Source organism: Falco naumanni, chromosome 5, assembly GCF_017639655.2.
Source record: "Falco naumanni isolate bFalNau1 chromosome 5, bFalNau1.pat, whole genome shotgun sequence".
NCBI lineage: Eukaryota > Metazoa > Chordata > Aves > Falconiformes > Falconidae > Falco > Falco naumanni.
In genome coordinates, this window is record NC_054058.1 from 77617697 (window position 1) to 77638772 (window position 21076).

Sequence of the window (21076 nt, forward strand, 5' to 3'; positions counted from 1 at the left end):
CTAAACTCATTGGTAATAAGTCCTACTGGCCTGCCATTAATTAATACTCAAGTTGTTTCCCACTTTATTTAAGCGATGAAAGTTTCTCTTTAATGAATCATTCCGGCATTGTTAGACCAGCAGAACTGGTTAGTTACTGTTGTAAAAGCTTCAAGGATGGTATGCAAGAATGGGTTTGATGAAAAAGATCAAACTGTTCAGACTGCAAAAGTTTCCATATCTATATTGAGATGAGGTAAATGTTTACATTTTTTCATAGGTCAAAATTGCCCAGCATTGACTATACACTACGTGTACCAAGTTAGAGCATTATGTTTCCTACGTTTGTTAGCCAGTCACTACAAAACAAACAATTGCACTTCCCAATCTTATATACAAATGACTTAAACAAGGATTACCTTTAAAACAGTGTCAAGGGGATTCCCAGAATCTGGTCTAATGATAAGCGGTGCCTCTGGACTTCGGGCTTCAATTATATGCCTTAAGTCATCACCCCATATTCTTTCACAAGCATTGTAAATGTCATAGCTGTCACTAACCACAGATACAGGCACTGAAGAAAACTGTGTCACTATGTGTTCAAAAGCATCTTTTTCATGATCTTTCCCCCAAGCTGTTATGGTACTGTAAAGCCAATTGAAAAATCCATATTAGAGCAGCATTTATATGTTAAATCACACATTCTGTATTTCCTACCAGCACAGTTCAAGATAACAATAGGCAATATGATTACAAGTACATAGCTTATGCTGTCTTATCAGCCCTGTGTGGCACGAATAATAAATATGCTATGTAGTAAATAAACAGCACCCTGGATTTATCTTTGGCAACTCAGACAAACACTTGACACATGAAACTCCTTTCACGTATAAATGTGGTTTTTTTTTTACTTTTTTGTTGGTTTGGTTTTTTTTTTGGGGGGGGGGGGTGTTTGGTTTTTTTTTACATTTGGGAGAGAGTTTCTCTTTTAAACCTGAAATTCAGACAGTGGGGAACTACAGATACAAGTACAGAACATCTGCTCTGGCAACTTCAGACTGCAAAATGGGAAGCAGGGAACTAGCAGCATATGGCAGAAAAGTCGTAGAAGGAAACACAATGCCTTTTCTGTTTTAACAGTGCTATAAAACTATTATCCTCACTCATACAAACATTATTTGAGAGGAACCTCAGGGCATTACCCTTGGTAGAAGGGTACAAGCAAGCACGTAAACCAGAGTTGCTAAGAGGTAGTAAGTTATGGAATGCCAGTGGATTGGCGGTAGCTGTTTTGTATGCGGCCACCACAGACCAGTTTAAGTGACTTAAACCTGTGTGTGCACACCTAGAAACACCCTCACACAAAGAACGGGTGTGTAGTAAGAGCTTGTGGGCATTGGATTTTTACTGTAAAGTGCTAGCATGAACTACTGTGTGGACAAGCCCCAGGTCACAGTAGTGAAGAGACAACCCAAAATTTCTTCCAAAGAGGTTGGGGAAGTCCAAGGCATAACCCTGGTGGCACACCAGAGGCGAGCACCACACTCACACCACCAACTCACATTGGTGGCTGTGGAACAGTAGAACAATTCTGGAAAAGTTTTGCTCTCTTGCACAAGACCCCTTTTTGTGTACTAACTTGGAAAGGTGTGACTGCAGCCTGTGTTTGGCAATGCAAACTTTAGTTAGGGCAGTTTAAGCCATCTGTTCTTATGCCACCATTTCAACATGCTATGCAAAAGACGCTTGTTCTCTTGACTCCATGTGTTTGCTTTCATTACAAAGAATTTTAATAGTTGCTTGGGCCATCATTTCTGGATTTAACTAGTATTAAGCTAAGCTAAGAGAAGATGTTTCAGACAACATCTATAATTTCTACTGATGCAGGAGTTCTAGAACAGCACTACAGCAATGGTCCAGAGCTACATGAAGCAGTATTCCTTTAAAGATGATCACTGTCCTCTAAGGGCTATTCGTGTAAGCCTTTCCAGTATCTGTCTTGCAATCGCAAGTGAAAATATTCACTATTTAAAAGCACCAGATTTTGTACTCTAAGAAAAGCATAACTGTCCCTTCCTTTATCTTCTGTTCATTCCAGTATGCAGACATGCAAGTGAAGTCCAACGATTTGCATTCACTCCTGACCTTGTACAGGATTTGGATATAAAAAATGAGAGCTCTTCATCTCAATGTGTTTGAGATCAGTTACTCCCAAGAACACTCTCACAATTCTTCGAGATCAAGGATTTACCATTGGCTGAATTACTTATGCGGATGGAAATCTTTAAAGGAACTTCTGGAGGGAAAACATGATGTGGGGAGAGTCCAGAATTGCAACTACTATGCTTTTTTAATTTTATAATTTTTTGTTTAAAACAAAATTTAAGTTCACAACACAAATCCTCAATATCTACTTTAATCAGTAGGCCTTCAAGTTAATTCTAAAAAGAATAATTCAAATCTACTTAGACACTGATAAGAAGGTTATACTTAAAAACATTTAAAAACACATTCATGGTTAAGAACAATCGTGCCACTCTTGTGCCCCTAGAACATACACAGGCATCAGTATTGAACTTCTGCCTCAACAATTGGATCAGTCACGGTTACTACTGTATAAGTGAAACAGTTTAATATTTCTGCATACAAAGACAGATAAGAAAAGAAGTACATTTTGTTAATCTATTTTTAAAAAGGGTTTAATAGCTCAATATCTTCAATATCTTACCTGTGTTCAGCAGCTGGAACAGAATATCCTGGAACCGGATCTTTTGTACCATAGTACTTTTTAATTAATGCAATTCCTGCTACAGTGTCTGTTCCTTTGAAGTTCACCAAATGAGCTGAAGCTCCTATTCCTGCAGTCTGAAAAAGATGCAACTTCCAGCTGCCACACCAAGCATAGAAGCCTAAACCCAGTCACCACCTAGCACTAGTTTGTAGCAGCAAAACTCTGCCACTGTTCCCATTTCACCAACCCCCTCTTCATGCATTTACACAGGAAGGACAGCCTCCATATAGAAAAAAGCTCTCCCAGCCTAGCGCTCACAGTTCAGACACATATCTACCCCCCCCCCCGCCCAAGTCCAAACACAGCGTGCTCTCCCCATTCACAGTTTCACTGCTGAACAGGGACACAACTGTTAACAGATGCACACTACTGTCCTTTATGGTTAAGAACAATTACACTTCTCCAACTATGAGATAAGCGGTATCACCTCTTGGGAAGAAACTCCTCTGTAACCGAAGTCATGTAGTTTATACTCCAGTCCTTCTAAGCTGCCAGAAGTCTCTAGCAAATATTTGGCCAAAATCTTTTTCTGCTCTCTAGAGTTTGTAGCCACTGTTATTGGATACCACGACTGCACAAGAATAGTCTAAAACAAAACACATCACATTAATTCCTAAGCAAACATACACCTAATAAAAATCCCCACTTGGCATTTAACCAGGCACAAAAAGATCTATTTATTTTCACCGCCCACTCAGAAAGTACTGATGCCTTCAACAGTTTGCTTTAGGGCTGAACTAATTAGCCTTTATAACACCTTTCTAAGGTAGATCAGGTATTTGCCACCTCAGGAGTTACAGCTCCTGAGCTACAAGACACACAACAACGCCCTGTTCCTCATCCTCCTTTCCTTGTGGATTAAAGTACTGTTGTGCATTTCCTGTAAAGTTACTACAGTCTCTTGCCAGCTAGGGGGGAAAGGTCTACGTAAAAGCACTAAAAACAGAACCCAGGCTTACTTAAAGCAGAAAATTAAAGCTGCCAGATTCCCCTTAAACCAATAAAGGATTCAGCCTTTAAGTGCATTAATATTTACTTAGAAAAAACATGTTAACTTTCAAAACTGACCTCAATCCAATTTGTGAGCCAGTAGCACTCTGGATCTGTGTTTTCCACTGTGAAAAGAACATTTCCTCTGGGAATTACAGAGCCCTCAGGAACAGCCTTTATTTCTATAGGAAGATGGCCATCGTATTTCTGTGTAAGAAATAGTCATGTTGTTAGACAACAGGAAAGATTTGGACCTACCTCTTTTATTTGACTGCAACGGATAAAAGTCAGGCTACAAGTTTATCGATAAAGCTTTTGTTTTCTTCATTTTTTAACCTTAAAAATAATGTTGTTTGTTTGCACACCCACAAGCCCAAGTAAACAAACAAAATCTGCATCTATCAAAAAAGGTGGAAAATCCTGTAACTTAAAAAACAGTCTCTTTTATCAAACCAAATGATGGTTATCAGTTGTATTCCTTCTGCAAACTGAGTCAGGAAGGCTTAAATATTGTATAAAAACCCACAAGTTCTACCTGCAGAACAAGAAATATTTGCTACTCAGTTTTCTTCAGCACTTTCACATGGAGTAAGCTGAAAAAAGTTTAGCTGTATTATCTAAGTGCCATGGTTTAACCCCAGCTGGCAACTAAGCCCCATGCAGCTGCTCGCTCACTGCCCCCTGCCCAGCGAGATGGGGGAGAGGACTGGAAGAGTAAAAGAGAGAAAACTCGTGGGTTGAGATGAAGACTCTTTAATAGGACTGGAAAGGAACAATAATAATAATGATTTTAAAAGAATTAGAATACACAAAACAAGTAACACACAATGCCATTGCCAGCCACCACCATTGCAAACGGATGCCTAGGCAGCTCCCGAGCAGTGCCTCCTGGCCGGCTTTCTCCCCAGTTTATATACTGGCATGACATCTGGTCTGGGCCATCCCTTTGGTCAGCTGGGGTCAGCTGTGCCAGTCCTGTCCCCTCCCAGCTCCTTGGGCCCCCCCAGCCTTCTGCTGGCAGGGCCTGAGAAGCTGAAAAGCCCCTGACTTGGTGTAAGCACTGCTTAGCAACAACCAAAAACATCAGTGTGTTATCAACATTATTTTCATATTAAGCCCAAAACACAGCACTGCATTAGGTACTAGGAAGAAAATTAACTCTGCCGAGGCCAAAACCAGGACACTAGGCCTTCAACAAAATCCCTAGTTTTGCTTAGTATAGATGTGTGCTTTGTTAGTTTATTAGGCCAGGATCCATTTAATAACTATTTTAGAAAGTATTCCGTCATATCAACTATTAATTTATCATGAAAACTCATCTTGAAGCATCATTCTTTTGTCAAAGTCAGTCTTTCACCCCTGAAGGACTAAATATTGTGTGAAATATGCCTTTTGAAAAAGTAAGTTGCAAACAGCAACTCTAAAAGACTAATTATACCTTGCTGAAAGAACTTTAGAACTTTGCAAGCTAAACTGATAATACTCAAAATGTTTGGTGTATTAATTTTTTTTTTTGTCAGGAAACTTCTCATGAGATATCCTTTAAAGGCAACAAAAATTGCATCAATTCAGAGATATTACACAGATTCATAAGCAGCGTCAAAATATTCTCCGGCGCTCAAGACATGTTAGAAGTCTCTTCTACACTATGGTTTAAAAGTTTCTTTGAAAGGGTAATATACCGAAGCAAATTGTGTTTATATACCACACAGGGTTTAGTCAGCAGACTTGGAGATGTCAGTTCTGGATTAACAAGTGCCAATGAAGCCCTCAAAAAGGCTCAAAATAATTTATTAATGATTCAACAAAGACAAAAGTATAGTTAAGTGAAAAAACAAAACAGATTTCAAAGTTGCCATAGGTGTTGATTTTGTCCACAGAAAAAAAAGCAGTATGGTCATGCACAGCACTGTATTATAGCCCTTTTTGAAATTTTTAGGTAAAGTCAACTTGTATCATTTAGGGCTTACATCTCTATCACTCATCATCAATTTCTGCCAACTTCCAGCCTCTACACGACCCCCTCATTCTCCAGGCTGTCTGTTTCTTTCTTCCACCCCTTCACCCTATCAGCATTTACTCATTCATTTACTCTCAGTACAAATTCATGCATGTACATTTTTGCACTTCATTCATACAGCTACTGCTCCCTCCACTTTACCTAACACTACACATTAGGTAACAGAGCCAGAGAGCGAGCAGTGGTAGGTATGTAAATATATGCAGGAATTCAGTGAGCAGAAGCAGGGTACATAAGGGCATACAGAGACCCAAAGGGTACATACACCTCCAGTCTGAGAGCCATCAGCACCTAAGATCAAGAAGTGGAAGCTGTATTTGTTTCTACATATGCACGATTTTACCAAGAAAATCCGACAAGGGAATAAACAGTGTATACTGGGGGTATGGATGAAGGCTTCCCTTCACTAAACCAAAAGTTGAACGGAATTAGTTAAACCACATTAAAACTCAGCATGGACAGACATGCAGCATTAGAAGTGTATTAATCCAGTTTAGCCAAAGAGGGATCAAGATTACTTTAAACACAGATGAGAGCAGTTCACAAAGCATAATGTAGCTTAAAGACAAATATGGATTGAATTCACATCTGTACTTATTTGAAATAGATGCAAGTCCTCTAGACACCTCTCACTCTCTTAGAAAATAGCAGTTTTATTTACCTTGCTGTCATTTGCAACATTTAACTGAAAGTCACTTTTCTCTTGCACACCCTATGGTCCACCCTGGTTGCACGATGACATGCATAGACAGATGCCACCATAAAATGCATACAGTCAGGGTATCCAGGGAAAAATAAATGCAAAGAACTAAAACCTGTGTTTTCAAATGCCAAAAATATCCATTCACTAGAACCCACAATGAAACTTAGCATTTAATTAATCTGCCGAGATTAGAACAGCTCTGATGAATGCTATTAGTCTGAATCTGCTGCTTTTCTCGAGAAAAGATGTTTGCAATTACCTGAAGACTGACACCTTTTTAAACAAAAGGGAAAGAGGGTAATTGTGGAAAGACTTAATTTGGAAGTATTTGTGTGTCAGAAGTGCTCAAGCCTTGTATTTCATAACAAAGTTCAATTTGAGTATCTCTGAAAAATTTAGGAATTTAACAAAACATGTATTTTCTGGAACTATTTACACATGCAAGAGGTTGTACGGCTTTCTGCATTAGAATAAAAATGGTTATGATTAGTTACAGAAAGCAATGTAAATGATGCAAGCAACCACTAAGCACTATATTACATACGGAGACTTGCCAACAAGCCCTCACTTAAGACTAGCTGGCTGACGACAGCCATAAATCCTTATTACCTGCAAAGCCGTATTTGGCATCTGAAAGGATGAAAATTACTTTTCTCTACGGAATTACAATTATATGATTATTCTTTGACAGCTGCTACTCCCTGTACACTAAACATAAAAAGCTAAATTTATCCAGTCTTTACTATCACGGTTAAAAGGAGAGACTGCTCTATTTATTCTACAGTTGATTCATAAATCCTTCATTATGATCTCATACTATTTTCATAAATTCTTACCTCCAGAATATAGTTCCATCCCTTTTCGTTGAAGACATCATCTTGAAAATGCTCCCTATATACTTCTTTGGCTTCCTTGATTTTCTCTTTGGTCACCACTTTACCTGTGGTTTCAAAAACAGATGAAAGCTTAGAAACTTAAGATAGTCATCAAATTATAAAATAAATAACAAAAAGGTTCAGACACAGAAAAGTCTTAGCCTCCCACAAAAAGATGGAAAACATGTCAAATGCAGTATACCAGCTATGTGAAAACCAAATTTTACTTTCATTTATTATATAGATTAAGAAGCTCAGGAAAACCACCAGGACAAAATACACTTGTGGTTTGCGGGTGACTCAGGAACAATTTGAGATTATTACTTTTTTATGACAGACAACAATCTGTCAAGAGTTTTATTAGCAGTGCTTTTCCCAGAGGAATGTGATGACTGTGCAAGCTGGCACATGCAACAAGACATAGCCACACTAGCACAAGGGTTAAGCTACGCTGCTCCAGGGAGAATTCCCGTGGAGAAGCCTTACAACCAGTCTTTGTCTGACCACTTTGCAATAGGAACTGACAAGAGTAACCACGTTATTTGAATAAGCATTGCTACTGCTGTAGGATCAATCATCTACTGGAAATCAACGTTAGAGAAAAATCTTCAGATTGCTAAAGAGAAAAGAAACAAGATTATCCAGTGTTTTGATTATAGTGGAATTCCAATCTTTGGCAAAACTGGCAGAGATTTACAGATTCTGGATCAAGACAAAGCTATGAAAGCCCTATGACTAAAGCTTTCCTTCTAAAGCTTGGCAGAAGGCAACTCGCATTTAGGTCAGAACAGGTGATATTTGCACATAATGCAAAAAAGCAAACACCACATTAAATGGCACCAAGGAATTTTCAGATGTTACTCTTGAAGTTGTCAATATTGAAAACACTTTCACACATAGCTGCCATATTCCATGATCTAAGCTCAGTGGCAACCAAAATTTAGGGGAAATTAAAACCATTACTAGTTTACACAGTAAATAAGCCAGTAAATACAGACTAAAATTTAAATTCAAAACACAAAATGTATTTTCCCTTGAATCTCTGATCTTCTTGTGATTGTATGCACAGTCTTGCTCGATTTCCATTCATTTTAGCCCACTGAAGTTGGGATATAAACACCTCTTGATTTTTAATAAACCGTTGGCATAAATAACATAGTAGAGAGGTATCTGAATTAAACAGTCAATATCATTTTACGAGGGTGGGCATCTCATTTTAAGAATCAAATAAATAAGGTCTTATGCGTGTCACCACCTACACTGTATGAAGATAACCTAGAATTGTTTCAACTACGACACTCCAGGCTTGAGAAATACTAAGGTATTTATTTACAGGTAAATTTTTACTGGAATTTGAGACAGTTACCTTTTAAGTATTTGTTCAGAATGTACTGCAAACCATAAAAAACAGTTTCTTCATATTTCACTTTCCTTAATTTGGAATTTTCAGTCTTCTTTTCACGACATTCAAAGTAGGAATATACTTTGCTTGTGTTAGGTGGATATTGCTTGTAGTGTGTAACCTACATTAAGAAAAACTTCAGTAAGAGCTCAAGACATCACAAGAGAAATCACGTTTGTACGTTACAGCTTAGAGTAACCCACAGCTCTTCTGGATTATTATTATTTATCCCATTCACATTCTATACAATACTTAGGGGATTTCTCCTTTTCCAGCCACCTTCAATTTGCAGTTCAAAAGACTCTCTTCCTTATCTTATTTTTCCTTCTGTGTCAACCTTTTCCCCTTGGAGTAATCTTCATGGTCAGCTCTTCCACTCCCCTGATGACTTCACTTTCATTAACCAGGAAAGCCACTGGGCAGGATTTTAGGAGCAGCCCTGAGCACCAACATGCCGGGTCAGTTTTTGCTCTCCTGCGCTTTGGCCAAATCAAACAGCTACGGGAAGCACAAAATCGCCTGCCACTACCAAAGTGGAAGTACCTGCTTGTATTCAATTCAAGTTTTGAAGGCCATATTAACGTAGTTTAAATAAAAGCCATCCAGACTCCAGGAGGCATTGGCAATGGCCTTTACCCAGGCGTCCCGTTCACTGTGAGCACAGTGGGTTTCTCAAGCCCTGGTTACATCAAAACCAGCTTAACAGCATTACTGGTTTTGTAAGTTTGCTAGGCAGAGGTCTTTTCCGAATCTTTAGGAAAGTTCACGATCAGTGTGAAGGAAGCAGAAAAGTTGCAGCCTGTAAGCATGGACTACATGGAAACTGGGCATACGAACATACAGTGTTATGCTGGATTCAACCATAGCAGCTTTTTTTTAAGCTACTGATAGTCAGTCTACCCAGAAACTTAGAGTAATGCATCATTTGAAGCAAGTACGCTCTAAATATTAACAACTTAAACCTGCAAGATTTTAACTCCTGATGTGTAAAAGGCAAACTCCATGCAAAGTCCGTAATTCCATATTAAACAAAAAGATTACATGATGACATTAACTTCATACTACCGATATTTAAATTACAAGATACATAAATCAGCTTAAGGCATTCCCAAAGGTGAAGCTATGAAAAGTTTTCTGAAATTATGATGAAAAGTCTGTGAACAAGTCTGTATGTTTCATAATGGAAAACTCTTCCTACAGCCAAGTAAAGTGCCATCGTACATCAGAACAAAACCCAAAAAGGTGTAAAAGTCACGTCTGAATTTTTCGCAAACCCCCATATTTACAAGGCAGTCATGCTCTAACCTATAAGTCTTTTGCTGTTAAATAAAATATTTAAGGTGATTTGGAGTAAGAAGTGTGATATCACGAGGAATTAGAAAACAGTTTTACCATTTCTTCCTTGTCATCCTGTTTTTTTAAATGTATCCCTGACACATTCAAAATAAAAGATCTGAAGGTTTCCCACACCTATATTGCTAAAACTGTATATTGAAGTGTTTTAAAAATACAGTTTTCTTTTTCCTCTCAGATACCATTTATCCCTAGTATTTCCCTCAGTTTGGTCAACAAACTAGACTGCTCAAGTGAATTTTTTCCTTCTCCTATACCAGCACAACGCTGCTACGCTTGTGTTTCCAATGCTGCAAGAAAACCTCCAAATAACAAAAAGGTAGATTTGCAGATCTTTCCATCGTCTTTAACAGCATCAAGTTTTCAAGGCCAATCAAACAAAACCCAAGCTTGTCATTGCAGGTTTTCTGCCTTTACTTCACACAGCACACACCTATCCTGTTCCGATTCCACCAGCACTTGCACGCCGAACGCTGAACAGTAGCAATGTCAGTCCCAAAGACAAAACCTGGCTTTTAGATCTAGTTCTAGCTATTAAATTTCTCACTCCACAAATTACAACACGTCCTTTCCTAGTTCTACACAGAGCTTCCAAAAAAGTAAACCACACTGCCAGCTCACAGAAAACTCTCCTCAGGATATCATAGTGTTTTTAAAGGAAACCAAAGAAACGAAACCAAAACACACCCCCACACAACCTCCTCCACCCTTACCTTGGAGCAGTCAAAAATACACTGGCTGACATGTCTTTCTAAGGGCAATAAGGATACCATCACACTCCCCCCCCCCCCCCCCCCCCCCAACACCCTTACAAAAAATTGCATTAAATGGACTCCAAGAAAAAGAGCACGGAACAGATCACGAGCAGGTCCATTGACCATGGAGCATGGTGAGTAGAAACGCCTCGCTTTGCACGCTTGCCACTTTCAGTCCGTTACAGCAACTAGATGAAAAAATTTTGCTGTGTTTTGTGACTGGGACTGGACTTTAAGTTGGTGAATCTTTGTGATGTGATTGTATCACCCGGGAACTCCGTTCAACTTTTGTTTTTGTTCTTCATCCTACTGGCATGCTCCAGCTCCATGATTTCAGAGTAAATGCTCGCAGAGCCCACCAGCTTCCAGTACATGTAGCAGGTGGCCCAAGAACAATTCCCCAAACTGGTATCTGAAATCCCTGGGAGAAGCTCCAGAGCAAACTACTGTAACACTGTTCTACTACAACAGTTCAAGCAAAACAAAGAAAACTACATCTGCATGAGACTGCCTACTCAGATTTCTTCAAAAAAATTAATCATCCAGCTTACTAAGTATGGGCAGGTTGCTCAAGCCAACACCTATGTTATGATGAAAATTTGCTTGATCTTCAGCTACTATCTTTTAATTTTTTTTAATTTTTTTTTTTTTTTTTACTTTTGCAGTTCATAACATCTCCTCCAGCTAAAAGCTTCTCTCTGTCAAATGGGTTACAGACCCAAATTAGCTGAAGGTGTGCAGTGCACACACTGAGTTGGTGCCACCTTTTCCTAAGGTGTTTAAATACAAAGGTTTTTAGGGACCTCCCATTCTGGCTCTACTTTGAAGTATGATCACAACACACTGTGCTCTGGCTGCAAATCAGAATTGGAGGGCTGAAATCAGGCTGGAATGCCAACAACCAGATTTATTCTTTATGTAGCATACCTGGGGAAAATGCTCCTCCAGATTACCTACCAAAAAACCCACTCAGGTTTCCTCAAACATGAAATTACAGGTTTAGCTAATTTTTCTGACATTAGATTAGATATTAACCTGAAAATACATACCAGCTAATGTCCAGAGGACAGTTATTTCTAGGGACTCAAATTAAATAAAAATTCTGTGCATGGTAAAAATGTCATTTTATCAATTAAATTGCTTCAAGTACTTGAAAGAGCCCATGAACTACTTTTACAACAGTTATATGTGTAAGATTCAATTATATTCTTCACACATTAGAATCTATTTAAACAGTGAAAAATACACATCCCTGGCAATTAAGATATTTAGAGCTAAGCAAACTTTACCACTGCAATTTTAAATAACTTGTGCTTCTTTTGACATCCCTCAACACTATTAGTTTTATCTATAAAGCTGAAACACTCCTTGGGTGTCCACAAGGCTTCTTGCAGACAACTCACTATTTAAAGACACCACACTTGCTAAGCATGGCTTACTACAGGCATGCTGTATAGGTATGTGAAAAGTTAAGCCCACGACCTGGTGTCCCCTGTTCACTTATCTGACTGTCTGTTTTGCTTTCAAGCTGTCAGGGAGGGCACTGTACCTGTCAGGAGCATCTGCCTGCAAAACATCACAGCAGCTCTGACCGTTAGCTGGCAGTTCTGGACTACTATGACACAGGGAAATAATACCCATCCACCACAGTGATGGCTGGGAGGTCTGGCATGTAGTGAAATGCCTGGTGGTTAAAACAGTCTGAAAAAGGATCAAACTCTAGGGAGCAGGAGCAGTTCACAAAGAATGCCAGGGACAACAAATCAACCAAATTAAAAAAAAAAACCCAAACAAAAACCCAACACAACACTACAAGGCACTTGGACAATGAAAATGATGCTTCAAAAAACACCTGAACTTTCCTTGTTGTCAGACGAAGTTTTCATCTTTCTGTATTCTAAAGAAGAGAAGGAACAACCAGTGACAATGTAAAATATTTGAAGTGTATTTTATGTCTGACAGATCAAGAGAGTATTCATAAATTTGTACTTTCTGTTAGGGGATGACAGATGCAGGACATGTGCAGACAAGCTCTTGGTAGGCAGGAGTGACTATAAAGTCAGTAGGAATACAGTAGTGACTATAAAGTCAGTAGGGGTAAAAACAAAACCCAACAAAAAACCAAAAACAAAACCCCAAAGATCCTACTGGGATTAAGAGACCCTTACAAGAAAACAAAACCCCAAAATATCTTCAAATGCTTTTTGATAGTTCAAAGGCTGTGGTTTAGGTTTTGTCTACAAAAAGTATGACAAACAGCCTTGGAACAACCACCTGCAACAAGGTTATGTACTATGACTGAAATAGAGCACTTTTATTCCAGTTGTGATAGCTTCTTATTAAATTTAATCCAAATAAGGGTATATCTGAACAAAGAACACTTCCACAACAACTACATCTCCTTAACTAAACCCAAGCCAGCCATTTGAGGAAAACGGGAAAACCATGAAGCACAAGTTACATTTAGATCAACCAACCCAAAAACCACCCCAAACATTAACAGTTAAATTCTAAGAAAAAGGATTTAACAGGTATTCATCACAAAACAGGAATGACTAAGGTAAAGGCTGCATTTTTATAGGCTAGATAAGAAAACCTTTGGCATAAAAGCCAAATAATCTTCTAATCTACAAGCACCGTTGGACAAGAAACTGCAATTAAGTTCCTTTGAAAGACTGAGTCTATATAACTCAACCACTTGAAAACATGAGAAAAGCAAGTCCGACACGAGTAGAGAGGTCAGGCATGGCCAAATTCTCCATCAGTGATTTATTCCTGGGGCTCACCTGGCTCAGATGGGTGCTAACGTGAACCATCAGAAAGATGCTTCCAAGCCCTGCCTATGGTGAAGAAAACCAGTCCCCAAGTGTTTAGGCAGCAGGATCTTGCCTACAGTTGGTATGATGTTAACAGTTCAACTATGACAGAATTTGAACTTTCTGGAGCCATTCTGAAAAATCTTTATGCAACCCATGTACAGAACCCAGCTACTGAACCCATGGTACTTCACAAATGTGAAGAATCAGAGGGACAGGTGGAAGACAGGCCAGAAGCAGCATATCCCTGGAAGCTCGTAGCTGGGCCACTCAGCAAGTGTCACCAGCCGAGTCCAAAAGTCAGCGATTCCCCATCTCAGCCCAGAAAGCAGGTAGAACAACTGTTGTGGTGCCTTTCATCTGCCTACCGGGGCAGTGTAAGAACTACCAACAGAACTCCTTTCTGGCACCTTCCCTGGTGGAGTTGTGCATGGGGTGTGTTTGGAACATTTTGTGTACGGGAGAGTTACAAGTCCCATTTATAGTATCTTTCCCTAGAACAAAAACAATGTGAGAGAAAATGATTTGCTAATTGTCAGAGGTATCAGTGTAAGATGCATGATTTATATATTTAATCCTTTTCCATTAGCTATTACCACTGGATATCTTTAAGACCATCTTTTCACATGATTCCTTTTCCTGGATGGCTTCACTTCAGGTCTGCAGCAAGTCACTGGGCCCAGGTATGGGTCAGTCACTGTCCTACGAGCCTGCCTGTACACTGAAGTGAGCTACAGCCTTTCCAGCATAGGTGAGAATTGACCGCAGCCTAGTTGATGTGACAAGCGAAAATGAGAGCCTTGGTTGTGGGGTGCAGTGTCAGAATGGCTCTCTGGTGCTGGAAGAGATCCTCACCCCCACATACAATTTAGCTTATTTTACCACAGTGGTGCTTCTGGCACTTACACCAGGGAGAATGCTGCAAATCACCTCTAAGATCCCCATGATTATTTTAAAACATTGTGGAAAGAGGTCATTGAAACACTGCTTTACCTAAACCTTTACGAGGTTTAGCCAATGGAGTGATTACAAGCAAAGGCTGCCAACAACCTATATGGAAAATAACAGCGTTAACAGCAGCGAGGAGGTGAACCAGTACTTGGGAACAAAGGGAATGCCTTATCAGATACGCCTCACTGGGATGAGACATAACTGACAGCAGTTATAAGGTAGTGCTGACCCCCTTCAGGAAAACAAACAACCACGACTGTGGCTAGCAGTTATATTCAACAAGGATGCTGTTGTAGCTTTCAAAGCAATCACAAAAGGAATACTCAACACAAACAAACGTGGAAATGAAAACCAAACCAGAAGTCAGCGTGGTAAAATTATAAGCTTATTTGAACGGAAGAGGAAACATCAGAAGAATCAATCTTTTAATAATTCCACAAAAAGGGCATCCAACAATAGCAGGTAAAGTGCAAGACACTTGAAGTAAGTAAAAAAATAAGAGACAAGTATAACCTTACTATTTTGGTTATACATGAGCTTCAAATTACAAAAGTAGCCTCAGAAAGAATCCAGACCCCCTTATTAAAAAGGGTGTGTGTTTATGTGTGAAGTGAAGCAAATACAGATTAAGATAATGTTTGAGAACTAAAGTGGGAATATCAGGAGGTATCTGATCTTATGAGATGACAGGGATAAGCTAACGCAGGTTATGACTGAAGGTTAATCCTGTACCACTTTTAATGTCTCTGTATTCCAGTTCAACTGTCATCTCTTGTATGTGTACTGAAAAATAAGAGGACCAGGGGTGAGGAAAGGAAAGTTAAGAGCTCAGTCAGTACTAAGCTAAGGAAAGTACATGCAAGCAACTGAATTCCTATGGAAGCTGCACATTATCAGCAGAGATGCTGTAAGCGACCACATCCACACTCATTAAAAAACCAAGGTCATGTATATGCACTAGAACTGAATGTATTCTAAATTACTCAGAGAAAAACACAAGGTAACACTTTATGGCAGGTTTCTTTACCACTAAAAATTCTGGTGTGTTTTTCTTATGGTTTAACTCCAGCTGGCAACTAAGCCCCACACAGCCTTCACTCACCACTCTCCCTGTGGGATGGGGGACAGAACTGGAAGGGGAAAAGTGAGAAAATTCGTGGGTTGAGATAAAGACAGTTTAACAGGTAAAGCAAAAGCCGTGCACACAAGCAAAGCAGGGAACTCACTCACCACTTCCCACGGGCAGGCAGGCTCAGCCACCTCCAGGCACGGAGGGCTCCATCACACCAAACGGTGACTTGGGCTGACAAACGCCATCACTCTGAATATTGCCTTCCAGCTCCTCCTTCCCCCAGGTTTGTATGCTGGGCATGATGTCATATGGTCTGGGCTATCCCCTTGGTCAGTTGGGGCCAGCTGTCCTGGCTGTGTCCCCTCCCAGCTCCTTGTGCCCCCCCAGCCCACTCGCTGGTGGGGTGGGGTGAGGGGCAGAAAAGCCCTTGGCTCTGTGCAAGTGCTGTTCAGCGGCAACGAAAACATCCCTGTGTTATCACACTGTCTCCAGCACAAATCCAGAGCACAGCCCCGTACTAGTAGCTACTATGGAGAAAATTAACTCCACCCCAGTCAAAACCAGCATGGTTTTGCATCCAAAATTATCGTAATAAAGACGACAAAATGCCTTATGTTTACTGCTTACACATTTGTGAACAGTCAGCTGTACCACTTCACATACTGCTACAAGTTTCCTGTTCCTTAATGAAAAAAGAAAAACATTTATCTTTTGAACAGTGAGAGCTGCAACGATTCTGGGAGGGGTTACTTTCTATTAATTTAAAAACTCGCTGAATTCTGTACAGTTGCAGTGTTCCCTTAGAACAACGATGACTGGGGGTTTGTCACAGGACTGTGTGACTGCAAATCAAGACTTGGAAGATAATGAACCTAGATGGAGCGCAGACTGCTTCTTATGAGGAGTGCTGAAGCGTAAGTTTCCAATGCTTTTCCACTGACAGAATTACAGAAGGTAAGAGAACACATTCAACCCCTCAATCACAAGACTTTAATTAAAAAAATAAATATATATACACATATATGGCCTACTGAAAGGAGTATTTTGTAGTCATTATGTACTACTCAAAATCAATAAGCTAAAGAGGACTCATGTCTCTTCTTTGCATACCTCTAGCCTTCTAAATAAAGAATATACAGGCTGCCAGAGCCTGGAATTAACACACACTCACATGAAGTGTTTCAGAAGTGCTCTCCTACATCCATGTGAAATAAAAGAATTCAAAGTGACAAATACATAAAATTCAACACGTAAGGCATTGAGCGTTAAAATGTATCTTTCAGGCTTCCTTGAAGGGTCCGGAAAGAACTGAATTCTGAAGCAGATCTCATTCACAGTTCAGCTCCTCCTATGGGGTAATTGCATGACAGCTTATTATGACTATCAGCTTAATTACGAAACATTCTAAGCAACAGCAATACACCTCACTGGTAAAAGCAAAATAAGCTATCATCACTGCAGCAAACAAGGTTCAGTTCTCATTTGGATAGCCCTTTCACGCCTGCAGCTCATGGCCCATCCACCCAGGGCTGGTATACGCCAGTCACTGGTATCTTCCGACTGAACGGCAGCACAGCTCTGCTAAGCTGATCCTCTCAGTACAGCTTCAGACTACACATACCCTGGAGGATTTCTTGCCTGCGTAGAAATAAACAAATATGGGTAAAGAGAGCGTTGGGAATCGAACAGAAAGACAATGCAGAGGTGTTGTGTCAACAACATCACACGAGTGAGGAACTGAAGGGCAGACGCCCTCACTCACTGCACTTCTCAAGCAAACAGCACCCTCGCTGTTGTCACAGAGGGGCAAGATTGCAGGGACTTCTTGGTATAGACACGAGAGTAAGACATCACGCAGCATGAACAGTGAGCTTCAAGGAGCCTGCTGATCCCCCTCACTTGCAGCTTTCTACCAACAACAGTTCCGACCTCAAGTGCTTCCCTTTTTCAGCAATACTGAGTCACCAGCAGAAGACTTCACTATTTGAAGTGTTATTGCTACACTGGACATCCACACAAAGAGCTTCCCCAGCTAACGCCGCTCTGATGAATCTCTTGAAAGTCTGATGATCCAAAGAACTAAAGACTGCTATTATTAACCAGCAAGATACACACACCCCATACCATATACCTATGCCCAGAGTCTGAGGGGATGGCATATAACATCCAGCACACAGAAGGAATTACACTGGTAGGGGATTTGGAGAAGCTTAAGCATATGCATCAAAGTACACCGGAAGAAAAAAACCTAACTGATGTCAAAATGTTTATCTTGTTATGGGGGGTTAGAGATAAACTGCACAATTTGAAGCCTGGCCTCAAAATCCTGGAGCATTTGTACAATTCACTAAGCCCCAGTTCTTAACGGCAGCTCAGTGCTTAGGTCCAGGGTGTAGCAAGTCTCTGAAATTCACCTGACGGGAACTATTCCTATCTAAAAATATCCAGTATGCTAGAAATTAGCATGACACCCAGTTGTTTTTCAGAAACAGCTTGTAAGAGTTTGAAAGCAAGAATTTGATAATCTTCTATGACTTAAGAGGAAATGTCCTGTGATGTACACACAGACAGGAAAATGTTTAGAGGAATGGGAGGCAGGGTTAACTGTCAACAGACAAATCTTTGCCTACCAAACTACTTTGTTTCTGAGGTTTTATAGGCACTAAACCAGCAACCAGTTTTCTCTCTACCCAAATTTCCAACTGTAGCAACTGTGAACTGGGACACTGGAGCTAACTCAAACTAATGAGTTCTGACAGATATGACCCTGAGATACCAGAACTTTTTCAGTGTTTCATTGATTAGAAAACGAGAGTATCATCCAAAGGAGAAGATAAGTGATGTTTGCTTATGTTACCTAACAGGATAAAATAAGCTACTTGTTTCAGCATTTTTCAAAGAGTCTGGAGTTCCTAAGATTTGGAAAAAAGCATACAGGAAGAGAAATAATTTGAGCAGTCCTAACAAAGCAAAACAGACAATCCCAACTGTTTTTAATACAACACAAAATGCTCCTAGCTGCCACAGAAAACCTCACCCAATTTCAGATTTAAGCTGGAGGAAGAACAGAAAACTTGGGCCTTTTAAGATTTCTACCACTCCTGGAATAATTTACAAAACAGAAGCAAACTGGTCACCTGTCACTCCAGTGCTGCTCACTACCACTAACCCTAGAGCACAATCCCATGAATTTAGAAGTAGTGTGCAAATTAGATTTAAAATAAGACACTGTTTCAAGCCAGGCCTACAGTATTTAATGTGATTAGTCTCAGCCATAGAAGAGAAGTGGATCTTCCAGATTTGAACAGGTTTGATAACGAACACTTAAACATAGTTCTTAAACATCACTGCAGCTAGATTAAGCCCTTACTGAAAACAGTTTCGTTAGCCCTCAACAGCAGCACTCAGATGCTTTGCCTGAGCCACTCTAAGATTTAACAGCATCTTCCAGTCTTCCAACACACATTCCCACAAACAGCAACAATAAACGTTAAGGATTTCTTTACCAAAAAAGCACCCTGTAACATCGTACAATAACAACATCACAGCGGGAGGAGCCAGGAAAGGTGTACAGCACAAGTCAGCAACTGGAGCATGTACCGAGGCCGGTATTTTGGTAGTTAGACAGTAAGGAGACCTGGCCACAAGATCGTATTTGCTTTTTTCGACTCCTTATCTAGAAGTACCCTCCCTGCTGAAACCCACGCGAGTGGTCAGAGAGCTGTAACATAATACACGCTGCATAACGACAATCGGGTCCGTCGCTGTGGTTTGTTCAGGGCACCAACCTCTCTGACACCGCAGGGCAGCTCCGGAAGGAAGAAAGTTTTTCAGTCTAGGAGACACATCTGTCCCACCAGGGTCGGGGACCCCTCGCCGGCTCTGCCCGCTGCCCGGGAAGCGGGCGCTCACGGTACCGCAAGGCTGCGCAGCGGCGGGCGTGCCCGGGGCACCCCGCACACCCGGCTGCGGGGCACGGCGGGGGCCGCTGGGTCGGGGGGCGGACAGCGCGACTGTACCTGGCCGCGGCGCCAAGCTCCCCGATTCTTAAGTGATTTCACGGAAGAGGGCGGACGTCGAAGGACTACGATGCCCTGGCTCTGCCGGATCGCCTTGGCCGGCACACCCGGCACCGCAAGGAGCGGGACCCAAGCAGCGGGCTACCGGCGCGACGGGTCAGGCAGCCGGGTCCTGGAAGCGGCCTGTATCGCAGCCGGGCACAAACCGGCGGGCACCCAGCCACCAGCACCCTTTCTCCCCCCAGGGAGAAGCGAAACGCGAGAAAAACCAAAAAAAAAACACCAGAAAAAAAAAAAAGGAGCGAGTCACAGTTTCGCTGGCTGGCGGCGAGCGCGCCCGCTCCCCTCCCCGGCGGGCAGCAGACGATGCTCGGCGGCGGCCCCCCCCCCTCAGCGTGCTCGCCATGGCGGCCCCGCGCCGCGCCGGCGGGGCGGCGGCGCACCCCCTGCCCACTTTCACTTTCTGTTCTCCCCAACCGCCAGCGAACCCGGGCACCCCGCGGGGAGGGGGGAGGAGGGCAGCGGGCCCGGCCGCCCCCTCGGCGGCGCGGGGCAGCGGGGGCAGCCCCCGACCAGGCCTCCCTCCGCGATGCCCCTTCGCGCCGCCCCGATGCAGAGCACCCCGTCAGGGAGGGGGGGCGGAGGGGGGGGGGGCCTCCCAGGGCCGGCCAGGCGGGCAGGGGGAGGGAGCCGGAGGCGACGGGGCCGGCCTGGCCCGGCGCCCCGCGGATGGAGAAGCCTCGGCGCCAGGCCCGGCGGGTCCGGTGCGGCAGTGCAGGGGCGCCCACAGAGGTGACCCCCTCCCGGCCGCCGTGCCCGCGCCCACCTTGTAGGAGTCGGTAGCGAGGAGGATGTTGAACTCGGCCCCCGCCGCAGCGCACTCCATGTCGCCCAGCCCCGGGAGGCGCCGCCGCCAGCACGGACAGGACTGGGCTACGCCGCCACCCGCCGCCGCCAGGCGTTCGGTGCGGGGGGAGAGAGGAGAAAGGGGAGACGGTGGCGGGGCGGGGACAAGGGGATTACGCCTGGGGGGCGGGGCTCGCGCGGCCGCCCGCCCCGCTGATTGGCCGCACGTCTCCGCCGTCGAAGGAGGGGCCGTGAGGTCACTGCTCGGATGGGCGGGGCCAGAGCGCCAGACAGGCTCTGATTGGACCCGCCGCCCGGTCGGTGCAGGGGAAGGGAGGAGTTGGCTGTGACGTTAGGGGGGGCGGGAAGATGCCCCGTGCCGCACGTTCGCTTTCATTGGATTCCGGGCGGAGGGCAGGAGGGGCGGGGCCTCCCGGTGACGTCACTGCGCGGGCGGTGCGCGCTCTGTCGCTATTGGCCAGCAGCGCGGCGGCGTGCTCGGCA

The 21076-nt window shown here is 42.6% G+C and overlaps 1 protein-coding gene across 2 annotated transcripts in view; it reads right to left on the reverse strand.

Annotated features, from left to right (window-relative positions):
- The window catches only part of NAMPT (nicotinamide phosphoribosyltransferase), a 32406-nt gene extending 11685 nt beyond the window's left edge, over window positions 1–20721 (reverse strand). Inside the window, exons 1-7 of one of the 2 annotated variants that reach the window (XM_040594443.1) lie at window positions 20553–20721; window positions 8725–8881; window positions 7320–7423; window positions 3839–3967; window positions 3198–3356; window positions 2708–2844; window positions 399–624 (exon numbers count right to left, since the gene is read on the reverse strand). In XM_040594443.1, coding sequence (XP_040450377.1) covers window positions 399–624; window positions 2708–2844; window positions 3198–3356; window positions 3839–3967; window positions 7320–7423; window positions 8725–8881; window positions 20553–20612 — 972 coding nt within the window. In that variant the 5' untranslated portion in view covers window positions 20613–20721. The remainder of the gene's footprint in view (window positions 1–398; window positions 625–2707; window positions 2845–3197; window positions 3357–3838; window positions 3968–7319; window positions 7424–8724; window positions 8882–20552) is intronic. The other variant, XM_040594444.1, reaches the window with a different exon arrangement.
- Window positions 20722–21076: the final 355 nt, after the last annotated feature.